Here is a 12,085-nt window from a genome sequence, read left to right on the forward strand (position 1 = left end):
TGGTGTAATACAAGAATGGACACAATTACTATTTTTTATTGCCAGCCAGATTTAATATGTCTACATGCTTAAATACACTCAGGTGCTGCCATGTGGCTAGCTAATTAGAGATTTGTAATAATGAGTACCTAAAACGTGGTCAGTAATTATGTACAGACACACAAGTTCATTTCACTAGGAGAAATCGTAAATTAAAGCCACATTAGCGACTAAATGTTGCATAAAACTGACACAGTTCTTCAGAGAAACACTTCTGAGTGAATTTTAACAATACAGTTTAAGCTATGCTTTTTTAGACTTGAGATATCAGCTCAAAACACATTCAAAGGGTTAGAAACTAACTTGCTTCGACTATTGATATGAAATTTCCCAAGTAAAAGAAAGTAAAGACCACCTGTTTTCTTGCGGTTGAGGTGCTGTACTCTGACTGTCCTCTAGAAGTCGCTGTTTCCGGCAGCGACTCCACAGAAAGGACGTGACGTAACTTTAGCTGATGTAAAATGGCGACGATCGCATTTTAGTCAAAACAACCGACGAGTTTTAAAAAAGGGGTCAAATACAGGGAAAGTTGCTGATTTTACGGAAGGAATATAAACGTCAAGTTTATTTGTGGAGCCTATTCAAGGTAAGTGAGTGACTTGGTTTATGAATTTTCACAGAAATTAAGTAAAATGCCTCTTCTACATGTACGTCATTCGGCAGTTAAACAGCTAGTTTGGCAAATACTGCAATAAAACCTGTAGTTTTAGCCTTTGTTTTAAGAAGTGAAACACATAATTGCTGAGTGTAGGTGAGTAGGACGGGTGTTTATACTAAACCCGTGACCGTGTCCCCGGCGGCGTGTTTCTGGCGGCAGGTTCAGTCATGACCGAGCAGACCAACGTTAACTCGGAGGGGATCGTGGGCCTGGATGAGCCCAAGAAGATGACCAGAGAGGACTGGAGGAAGAAGAAGGAGCTGGAGGAGCAGAGAAAGCTGGGAAACGCTCCAGCTGAGGTGGACGAGGAGGGAAAGTAAGTTTGTGCCTGTGCACAAAGTGTGTGCTTTCAGTCAGCTGATGGAAGGAATGGTGTGATATGTAACGTGAACGCATCTGTCCTACAGGGACATAAACCCCCACATCCCACAGTACATTTCATCAGTGCCGTGGTACATCGACCCATCAAAAAGGCCCACACTAAAGCATCAAAGACCACAGAGTGAGAGTGAGAAGCAGTACTCCGCAATCGGAGAGTGGTACAAGAGAGGAGTGCAGGAGGTGAGAATGAGGCAAGTTTTTCTCTCATGTGGACACAGAAGTATATCGCCACAAAATCTAAAAGCTTCACTTTGTGTCTCCACACAGAGTGCAGTTGCAACTAAGTTCCGTAAAGGGGCTTGTGAAAACTGTGGTGCCATGACACACAAGAAGAAAGACTGCTTGGAGGTAAAACTGATGAAACAGTTTTACAGTTATCTGCTGGAACAAATTAATATTCAGGGTTTTCTTATCCTGGATGTCAAAGGAGTATTATTATTATTATTATTATTGTTATATTATTTAAGTTAGCATCTTACCTTTCATTTTGTCCCACCAGCGACCCAGAAAAGTTGGTGCCAAATTCACAGGAACAGGGATTGCTCCAGATGAACACGCTCAGATCCAGCTCACCATGGACTATGATGGTAAGCGTGATCGCTGGAATGGCTACGACCCTGAGGAACATCAGCGCATTGTTGAAGAGTACGCCAAAGTAGATCTGGTAAGCAGACCAGCATGACTGAACTCCAGAGGTCAAAACATTGGTTAGCCGATGTTGTTGTGGTCCACCACCACATGACTGAATTCTTATTTGTTTCTCAGGCCAAAAGGACACTGAAAGCACAGAAACTTCAGGATGAGTTGGCCTCGGGAAAACTGGACCAGACTGTAAGTGCTCACTCATATTAACATGGTAATAATACATTTTTCCCAGTTTTGGAGGCAAATATCAGACTGCAGTTTAATAACCTTACATTCTTTATTTGTAGGAGTGGGAACATGACAGTGAAGATGAGGATGAAGACAAATATGCAGATGACATCGACATGCCCGGTCAGAACTTTGACTCCAAGAGACGAATCACTGTCAGGAATCTGCGTATCAGAGAAGACACAGCTAAAGTAAGAGCCACGTAGTAAAACATGAGTCATTTGTGCTTTTTCTGATGATAAACTGTGTACACAGGGATAAAATGAATACACAACACAGTGTTACTGCCCACATTATTGTGTAAAAGCTGTGAGCCACACCATGTTCCTTTTATATTTTTCTTACAAGGAGACAGTTGTATCGAGATCTTGTTTAAATTGTGAACATGAAAAAGCTTTGAATGTCCTTCAAGCAGGCTGGAGAACTATTACTGAAGACAACTTACAGAAAATACAAGAAGGCTGCCTAAGAGAGTTCAGGCTATGTTAATGAATAAAGGCAGTTATACCAAATTTTGATTCAGAGGGCTGTTGCAGTTACACAGACTCTGTTTTTGCGTCATGTTTTGTGTTTGATTTGTGTTTTCACGCTTCCTTCGTGTTTGTTTTCAAGCGAAATATAATAAAATCACATGACTTTTCAGCAGTTCTGTGTATGAAAGATGGGGTACTGCAGTTTACTAATTTCTCTGAACTCCTCGTGTCTGTTTTTCACAGTACTTGAGAAATCTGGATCCAAATTCAGCGTACTACGATCCAAAGACGCGAGCAATGAGAGAGAACCCGTACTCCAACACTGGCAAGAACCCTGATGAGTAAGTTATGGGTTTGTTTTTTGTTTTGTTTTTTTTAAATAAAATCAAGAGAGGAACAGTAGAAATAGTCTCGGAGTAACTGAGTGGACACTGAAATCTTTTTTGAACTGTTTTGTGTAACAGAGTGGGGTACGCTGGAGACAACTTTGTTCGCTACAGTGGAGCCACAATTTCCATGGCTCAAACACAATGTAAGTCCTAAAGTTATGGTTCCTTCTTTTCAAACACCTCTCAACCTTAACTTTTTAGGTTTTGGAAGTATGACTTTACTTATATTGGAAATGAGTTTAGAGATTTATTTATTTTTGGCCACTGTGATCAAAACTGTTGAATGTTTGACTGGATTATAATAGGTTACCAAAAGTCATCCAAAAGTGGAAAAATCAGCATTTATAGAGTAAAAATCAGCTGCAAAAAGTAAAAAGCAGCCTGCTAACAATAGTGGTTAACATCTATACATCTATTTAGACACAGCTAAATTAAAGAGTGCCTCTCCTGTCACACTTATGTTATATATGAGACACCAAAAGGCAGGATCTTAGTTACTTAGTAAAGGATAATTATGATGAAATCTGAGCTTTATCTTATCTGATAGGACCACAGAGTGTAATTTGTAGCAATTGTCATTGTCTCATGACAGTGTTTGCCTGGGAGGCTTATGAGAAAGGCTCCGAGGTGCATCTGCAGGCTGACCCCACCAAACTGGAGCTGCTGCATCGCTCCTTCAAGGTCAAGAAGGAGGACTTCAAAGAAGAACAGAGGGAGAGCATCCTGGAGAAGGTACACGGCTGATATGTATTCATTTAGCAACAGGATGAGGCCAAGAAGAGTGAACTGTACATAAGAGATGGGAGAAACTTTCTTCAACCATCTTATGAGTGCAGATGTTGCACAGTTTGTCCACCGGATGGCACTCTGCAGCTTCTCTGTTGGCAGCATGTTTGAGAACACCACAAACAACCAGTCTATCTGAGCAGTCGGGCTTGGATCAGCTGTGTAAAGGAGAAAATAAATAACTACAAATATTAGGGATATCAGAAAGGAAAAAAAAATATTGGCTGATATATCAGACCGAACTTCATATCAGTCACAGTCTGGGCTTTACTGATGACGTTTCTGCTTTTGTGTGTGACAATCAGTATGGAGGCCAGGAGCATTTGGATGCACCACCGCGGGAGTTGCTGTTGGCCCAGACGGAGGACTACGTGGAGTATTCGCGTCACGGCGCTGTGCTGAAAGGACTCGAAAAGGCTGTCGCTCGCTCCAAATATGAGGAGGACGTGCTCATCAACAACCACACTGTAAGAAGGGCAGACTGTAGCAAATGTGTGGCTAATTTTGTTACATTTTATTTATGTTTTATCCTAAAATCAAGATCATATCTCCTCGTTAGTGTATTTGGGGTTCCTACTGGAAAGACGGCTTCTGGGGGTACAAGTGTTGCCACTCCATGGTCAAACAGAGTTACTGCACAGGATCAGCTGGAATTGGAATTGTAAGTACATTTACTGAGAGTATTTGAAGTGTTTGTTTGATGGATAGGATATCAGTTTATAAAGTGGTCACAGATTTCTCACTTTCTGACTGTGTTTGTATATGAACCCCTGCAGAACAACTCAGAGTGCACTCCATTTGAAGAGGCAATAACTGAGCCACAGGAGGAGGAACAGCCCAAGACTCTGCTAGAAGTAAGGGACACTGTTTTAAAAAAAATGCTGCAGTTAATGTTAATAAGCTTAAATGTAATGTTCATTATTAAAATATTCGTGATCACCAGATTCATCAAGATAAGATGAAAGAGAAGAAGAAGAAAAAGAAGAACAAAAAGAACAAGAAGCGCGACTCCGACAGCAGTGATTCGGAGGATGAGGAGAAGAAGAAGGAAAAGCTGAAGAAGGTAATGTTTTTGTTTTTGTTTGACAGCCGTGTTTGTTTTGATGAGTTTCTCCGTGTCTGACCTCCAACCGCCGTCTCCTTCTCAGGCTCTAGAAGCAGAGGACAAGCGGGTGAAGCAGGTGGAGATACTAATGCAGCTGGATGAGAGGAAGAGGCCGTACAACAGCTTGTTTGAAGTAAAGGCGCCCACTGAGGAGGAGATGGAGGCCTTCCGCATGAAACGCAGCAGGCCAGATGATCCCATGGCTTCCTTCTTGGGACAGTGACCTTTGCAGTCCCTGCAGATTCCCCTAAACTCTCCCCAAGGACTCTACTAGAGCAGCTGCTCAGTAAAATATAAAATCCCACATTCACTCAAGTTTTGTGTTTTGGAAAGAAGTGCTGGAGAAACTGTGTACAGTATTTTGTAAAAGTTAACGTTGACACATTGTTTTGAAGCTGCATGTCCATAAAATGTGGAACAACAACAAAAGGTGTTTCGCTTCAACAGGAGACATTTAAATACTTTCAAACCTTTCAAATTCAGTCTTTACAGGAAACATGAGAAACGTAACTGCATTTCTTTTTATAATAAAATCCATTTGCCTGAATGTATGTTTTTTTGTTGTTCTTGTTTTTTGGGGTTTTTTGCGTGGGTGGAGGGTTGTACATGAGGTATGAGCAATGGGTGGAAACATGACTTGGGCGGCTGATCCTTTTAATTTTGCTGAACCTCAGTAGTTGTTGTTAGCATGGCTGTATATACATATCGTGTTTTCCAGTTATGGACTCCAGAGGAAACTTAAGTATGTGGGGAGATTTGTAAATTAGTACACAACAACAGAAAGTAATATGGAAAGAACAATTCAAAAGGCATTTCCAACATTTCTGTCAGGTCTGAGACTTCATCGATTTAAGTACTGATCTGAAGAGATTACTTCATAGTGACCTCCACTACAGGCCAAAATGAAACTGAAGCTGCCCTTCTAGTTTCTACCCTTCACTGAATCCCTGCTGTACGGAACAGCTCGTTTATGTAATGTCCTCAGTGATCATGTTCCCCGTGTAAGTGATCAGGGTCATTTGGAAAAAAAAGAATTATGCACTTTTTAATTTTGCTTTTTGTAGCCTTGTGTGTTAAGCATAACTAGGGCAGAGATAAAGAGGGAAAGGACTAAAATCTCAAATACCTAAAAAAAAAAAAAAAAGCGTCACCTAATGGACTGAACTGAAAAATGAATGCAAACATGAGATGGCTACCTCTTCATTCACTGGGTGATTTTCTGGAAAGCCCTGATGAGGGTTCCAAGGTGGAGAAGAGGACACCAAAAACAAGCAGTCAATCCCAGCGTTCCTTATCTCAGACTGCAGGGAGAAGTCTGTCCTTGTGCTCCTCATTAACCAGGTGCACACATTATCCACGTGCATTACACATGAACACAGTCAGAAACCTAAAAAATGGCAGATGTGTTTTTTCAGTGGTTCCTCTTTCTTGTGTCTCTTGTTTTTTGTAAGATGTGCTCTACATAGTAGATTTATTCATAAACTTTACAGTGTGGGACAATTTTAGTGCTCGTAATAAGACAAGGAAACGTAAATGTTTTTTGTTTTTTTTCTTTTTCTATTATTGCAACATTTGACCACTTCTGAGGACATAAGTATCTAAATGCATAACGTGTAACAAGCGAAATGTTTCTGCTTTATCCTTTTTAGCCCTCGTTGTGTAATCTCTTGCTTCCTCACAGCAGAGTTTGTGAACCACTGATGTGTCACTGCTTCAGCTGTTGCACTGACTTGAATGTAATGACATCATGGTGAAAGTATTTTTTTTTTTTGGCCTATCACTCGCATAAACAGGGCGGATGTTACGGAGGCTCTGGGCTGCACATTTCTCTGCAGAGCTTCTCTTGAAGAATGTTGCCTCAATCGTTTGTTGGAAATGTAGGAAGGTTTGTGCACTCTGATGCAGAGAAAGGGCTCGGACGGAGCTGAAAAATACCCATGAGTCATAATTTCTCAACTGGTGAGTTCTTACTCTGTGCTTTTAAAATGGCTGACACACTCCTTTATATAACCTACTGTAAGCTGCATGCTTTTATGTAACCAGAACATATAACAGATGCATCAGATTTGTCATTAGTTACTGAGGGATTGCATGAAAATGGCCACACCATCTAGATGCCCGTCCACATGTTGTGTTAGGTTTTAGTCTCTGGTTGACTCCAGGAATCTTTTACCAGATGTTTGCATCATCTGATCAATGGCTGCAAAACTCAAGTCAGTATAATCGTTGTAAACAGTTGCTTCCCCTTGCCTCTTTGTGACTCTACAGTTCCCATCATGCTCCAGATGTTTGTGATGATCTATGTGCTGTCAGTTGTCGTCTCGCAGTCAACAAATCCCCCATCTAAGAGAGGTCGGAATTTCACCATCCACTCATCCCAGCTGGTCTGCAGTCTGCCGGGCCCAGCGGGGCCTGCAGGGAACCCAGGAGCCCCTGGATCACCCGGGGCCATGGGCCCCATGGGGCCCCCCGGGACAGACGGCCAAGATGGGAAGGATGGAGAGAAGGGAGAGAAGGGAGATCAAGGTAGTAGTTAATCTCTAGTTGTATGTTACTGTGAACTTGAATGATCTTCACATCATATATGTCACTGATCTGATTTTTCTTTAGCACAACCTCTCCAACATCTATGCACAGATGTCTGAAGTTGCAAGTTCTTAAGTGTAAAGGGAATGTTTTTATTGCCATTTGACTTTTTTTGGTCATTAGCTTCATATTCAGACCTTTTTCAGTTACTTAAAGGAGCCTGTTGATTTATTATTTATTATCACAAGTTTTGAAGAGTCAAAAAACATCTAAACAGCCCTAACATGCCAATTAATATGCTTTCTTTTGTCAGTGACAATTTCACAGGGAACGTTTTAGGCTCTTAAGAGCTTTTGGTCATCAAAACAATTAAACTACTCTCACAATTAACAGAACACTTTGAAAACAATCAGATATAGGGAAGAAATGAGGGTAATAGGCATGCTTGTCCACCATGTCCACACGCTTTGCCATGATACTGGGGGGCTCTCACACTGCTCATCCTGTTCCTCTTTGCTCTTCTTTGGCTTCCACCTGTAAAACCATTCCTGTTTGGGAAACTGTTTCATTGTTGCCCCTCTACTGCACCCAAAGCAGCTGAAAGTGATTCACAACTCCCTCCGCCATTTAACTGACCAGATCAATATCACAGAAGTTTAACTGATTTTCTACACTCCGATTTAAACGTGTTCCTTTATTTATTTTGAGCACAGTATTTGTTTAAAACACGATTTTGGATTTTTTAGCCTTTATTTAGATAGAATAGTGAAGAGAAGACAGGAATGCTAGGAGGTCTTGGTGAGACACATGGTAAATGGACCCAGGCATCTTCAATAGCCTTAAAGAACATAGCTAAGCTGCTCAAGCATGTCAGCTATACTGGTGCCCAGATTATACTATTTTATTGTCATCTTGTTATTATTTATGTGTTATCAGGTGATCCAGGGAGACCTGGGAACCCAGGCAAACCAGGTGAGAAAGGTCGTGAGGGTATTATTGGCAAGGCCGGACCTCGGGGACTGAAAGGACAACGTGGAAAACCCGGAATATCTGGAACCTGGGGACAAAAAGGAGACGTGGGTGACATGGGCGAGGAAGGAGCTCCAGGTGGTTGTAACTGTGGCAAGCAAGCACGATCAGCTTTCTCTGTGGCTGTGACAAAAAGCTATCCTAAAGAGCGCACGCCCATCCGCTTCACCCGGATCCTGCTGAATGAAGGGAATCACTACAATGCCTCCAGCGGGAAGTTTGTCTGCGTTATCCCTGGAGTTTATTACTTTACCTATGACATCACACTGGCCAACAAGCATCTCGCCATCGGGTTAGTTCACAATGGGCAGTACAAGATCAAAACATTTGATGCAAACACTGGGAACTATGACGTGGCATCTGGTTCTACTGTTCTCCACCTGAAGGAGTCAGACCAGGTCTGGCTGCAGATCTTCTACTCGGAGCAGAACGGACTCTTTTTTGATCCTTTTTGGACAGACAGCACCTTTACGGGCTTCCTAATCTACCCTGACCAGGAATTTCTCAATGAAGCAGATAGAAAAGCAAATGCTCAGGATGAAAATGAATGAACTGTAATGAAGATTTATATCTAATTGAACTTCACAAGTTTGGGCTTTGTGGAATTTCAGTTGTTTAAGACATCCGTCACCAGGAGGCGCACTAGGAAAGAAAGAAAATCAACTGGAGGAATCACACAACAAAGCCTTAATAGTGAACAAAAAACATTTTACCTGAAATATTATGCCCTGTTCTCATAAAATATTTAAATTTATGTAACCCAAAATAATTTAATTCTGTTTCTTTTTTTTAAACTCCTTGATAGGAGATGGCACAGTGCCTTCTTCTTTTTTCCCCTTTTTTCCTTTATTAACCATTATAAAACACAATTTGAAATAAAATCTAAATTATATTGTAAGATAAATTATTTTACAGTGTTTGTGTTTTTGAGTCAAAACTGGTTAGCACTCTCCTGGTGCCTGTGTGGAATTTTCATGTTCTCTCCAGGTTCCTCCCACAGTCCAAAGACATGCAATTAGGTGGGTCAGGTTAATTGGTGACTCTAAATTGCCGGTAGAATATAAGTGTGAATGGTTATCTCTCTCTTTGTGTTGGCCCTGGCGACTTGTTCAGGGTGTACCCTGCCTGTCACCTGGGATAGGCTCTAGCCCACCCCTGCAACCCTGAATTGGATAAGAGGAGGAAAATAGGTGGAACAGTTTTTGAGTATTTGTGTATGATTCATTAACATGGCGTGTATTTTTGTGTTCAAGTTCATAATTACTTTCATGACACATAGAAGTGTATTCTATAAACGAACATCTTTTAAATAAAACAACTAAGCATTTTAGAAATCAAATAACTCATCTTAGAGTTTTATTAATTTAATTAAATGTAATTTCTACCGATTGTGCCTCTGGAGTTTTGCTCCTTTTTACTTGAACACTTGTATTAACTCGTATTGCATCATTTTTTTTATGCCCAAAACATTATTTGAACAAACTGAAAATTTATTCAACTCAAAAAGTTTTTCTTCCAGTGAGACATGAAATTAATAAATGATTGTAAACAGAAATGATGCACTAGGATAAAATAATATGCATGTCATGCCAATCACATGTGTATCAAATTATATAAATATTAACCTGCAGTTTTGTATTTGTAGAAAATTTTAAAATTATTTCTCACTTAAAGTCATCATGCTCCAGTCTAAGGTTGCTTCACGGGCTGAATTGCTTAATAGAATTCAGGTTAACACTTTATAATACAATCTGTGATTAAGGGCATAATCCTCCTGCAATTAAATCAAATTTTAAGGTATTTTGTTTTAAATTATAATGTAATTTTCCTAAAAATACTTAAAGGTAGATACATTAGAATAATATGTATGTATTTATATGTATTTGTATTTGCATGTATACAATTTTATGTAGCACATGAGTAATTTAAGTAATACACAACTTCATGTAACTTACAGGAGAGAAGAAATAGTGACATTTTAAGTCATTTTAAGTAGTGTCCTACTTCCGGGTATTTTACAGGAAAGGAGACAAAAATGATACCGTGAGTAAATTTAAATACTGCATAAACAATTTTAAGTACTACATACTTTCCTGGTAATTGTGCCATCTTAAATTATAAGTACATTATGCTTTTTGGGTTGTTGGCCGTATTATAGAGTGAATTTAAGTTATGCATTATTTAAAATGACTTGTACATGAATTAAATGTATTTACAGTATAAATACTTCCTTGTTTTCTGTAAAAAAAAAACCAAAACACTTTTGCCCCCTTATGCCAGTGTACCTCACTTCAAGTATTTGTAGGTACATATAATTACATTGTAATTTCAAATAAACTACATTCCACTGCAATTCCATTTAATTAGTCGTGGGCCATACTGTAAAGTGTTACCAAATACAGGACAATGACAGACTACATTAAGGAGACAAAGGATTGGAGAAACACAAGAACATGCTGCACCTCCTGTGTTTCTTTACTTTTAGAGGCCGTTCATCACCATTTCATGGACCACAGGGGGATTTTTAACTGGGGTTTTATACTCAAATGTCTCAAAGTCATCTGTGGGTATTCACATCACACATGGAAGCAATTAATCACACTTGATCTAATGTGTTACTTAACTAATGTATCCATAACCCATGATACTTCAGGGAAGAAATGCAATTTTGCATTTAAACTTGTGCTTATGTAAAAGTACGAATGCATCAATGGCAAACCTGAAAACTTCATTTTAGAATAGTTAGTCAGTGTAGAGCTAATTTAAACAATTTACCCAGTCTTAATGTAAAGTGTTAATAGCTATTTGGAGTCAAATCTTTTGCAGTACGCTTCATGCAGGCAGAGCTTCTGCTACAAACACTCAGATAACAGCTTTCTTAAGTAAACAGAAAGAAAGCAGCATTTTATTTATATACAGGCTCAGCTCCCCTGTTCTTATGTTTGCAAAATCTTCCTTTTTGTTTGGAGCCTGGAAGCATGCTGTATATTCTCCTACTTAGATGGCTCTAGCTAAAAATAACCGAATCACTTCTAAAAAGTGTTATACTTGAATCAAACACTTTCCTTCAACAAAAATGTGAAAATATGATGCTTTACTCTCATCTCTGTCAGTGGCTCAGTAGGTAACTCAATGCACCACTATAGAGCCTCATGTTCCCATGCAGAGATGCTGAGTTTAAATCCCCCAAAGTCAGCCAAGAGTGATGTTTAGCAAAATGGACTCACACAGGTTTGCACTTAACGAATGTCAGTGTGATATCTAACTTCCTTTAAACGGCTGTTGTCATTATCAAACAAATATACCGAAGCAATTCCTCAGCTAGACCCTATCCTATTCCTTCCCCTAAACTAATTCAAACAGATACCATACTGAAAGCGGGTTCCAGCATTTACTTGGGGATCATTTAGCTCAAAGCATTCAACCAATGTTTTTAAGAAGCACACACAAGCTCTTTATATCTTGCAGTTTAAGATAATTGTTAGCATAAATCTTGTGCCAGATAAACAGTTTATAAAGGCTGTTGAAGCCTGTGTATTGTTGTGTTTTTTTGGTACTGATACAGGGGAAAAGCTTAGAGTCAGGGATACAGTGCTGTGACAATTATTTGCAAATTTCTGTATTTCTTATTGTTTTATATTTGTCATATTTACATGTTTCAGATCATTAAGAAAGAAAGAAAGAAAGAAAGAAAGAAAGAAAGAAAGAAAGAAAGAAAGAAAGAAAGAAAGAAAGAAAGAAAGAAAGAAAGAAAGAAAGGGGTCAGATACTTCTTCACTGGACTGAACAGTTAGCTCTCACACTTGATAGCATTAAAATAGACAAC

General features: G+C 39.5%; 2 protein-coding genes across 2 annotated transcripts; both read left to right on the plus strand.

The window, feature by feature from the left end:
* Positions 1-404: 404 nt before the first annotated feature.
* On the plus strand, positions 405-5,251 carry LOC120724368 (pre-mRNA-splicing factor SLU7-like). Its single transcript, XM_040016548.1, has 15 exons — positions 405-625; positions 857-1,013; positions 1,105-1,258; positions 1,346-1,426; positions 1,578-1,742; positions 1,844-1,909; positions 2,011-2,142; positions 2,668-2,765; positions 2,889-2,956; positions 3,406-3,545; positions 3,905-4,066; positions 4,159-4,260; positions 4,376-4,453; positions 4,543-4,662; positions 4,748-5,251. Exons 2-15 carry the CDS (start codon positions 865-867, stop codon positions 4,925-4,927), a joined length of 1,695 nt encoding a protein of 564 aa, XP_039872482.1. The 5' UTR covers positions 405-625; positions 857-864; the 3' UTR covers positions 4,928-5,251.
* A 1,207-nt stretch (positions 5,252-6,458) lies between these two features.
* c1qtnf2 (C1q and TNF related 2) lies at positions 6,459-8,934 on the plus strand. The gene is made up of 3 exons (XM_040016438.1): positions 6,459-6,663; positions 6,973-7,230; positions 8,167-8,934. The coding sequence occupies exons 1-3, from the start codon at positions 6,642-6,644 to the stop codon at positions 8,808-8,810; spliced, it is 924 nt and encodes a 307-aa protein (XP_039872372.1). The 5' UTR covers positions 6,459-6,641; the 3' UTR covers positions 8,811-8,934.
* Positions 8,935-12,085: the final 3,151 nt, after the last annotated feature.

The sequence above is a fragment of the Simochromis diagramma genome, unplaced genomic scaffold (genome assembly GCF_900408965.1).
Source record: "Simochromis diagramma unplaced genomic scaffold, fSimDia1.1 OVJJ01000685.1, whole genome shotgun sequence".
In the NCBI taxonomy this organism is placed as follows: domain Eukaryota; kingdom Metazoa; phylum Chordata; class Actinopteri; order Cichliformes; family Cichlidae; genus Simochromis; species Simochromis diagramma.

Bases quoted from the DNA above. Each gene is read 5' to 3' on its own strand.
- LOC120724368 (XM_040016548.1), top strand. From the start codon at position 865: ATGACCGAGCAGACCAACGTTAACTCGGAGGGGATCGTGGGCCTGGAT. The intron at 1,014-1,104 runs GTAAGTTTGTGC...TCTGTCCTACAG, and splicing joins GAGGTGGACGAGGAGGGAAA to GGACATAAACCCCCACATCC. The intron at 2,143-2,667 runs GTAAGAGCCACG...TGTTTTTCACAG, and splicing joins TCAGAGAAGACACAGCTAAA to TACTTGAGAAATCTGGATCC.
- c1qtnf2 (XM_040016438.1), top strand. From the start codon at position 6,642: ATGAGTCATAATTTCTCAACTG. The intron at 6,664-6,972 runs GTGAGTTCTTAC...GTGACTCTACAG, and splicing joins GAGTCATAATTTCTCAACTG to TTCCCATCATGCTCCAGATG. The intron at 7,231-8,166 runs GTAGTAGTTAAT...ATGTGTTATCAG, and splicing joins GGGAGAGAAGGGAGATCAAG to GTGATCCAGGGAGACCTGGG.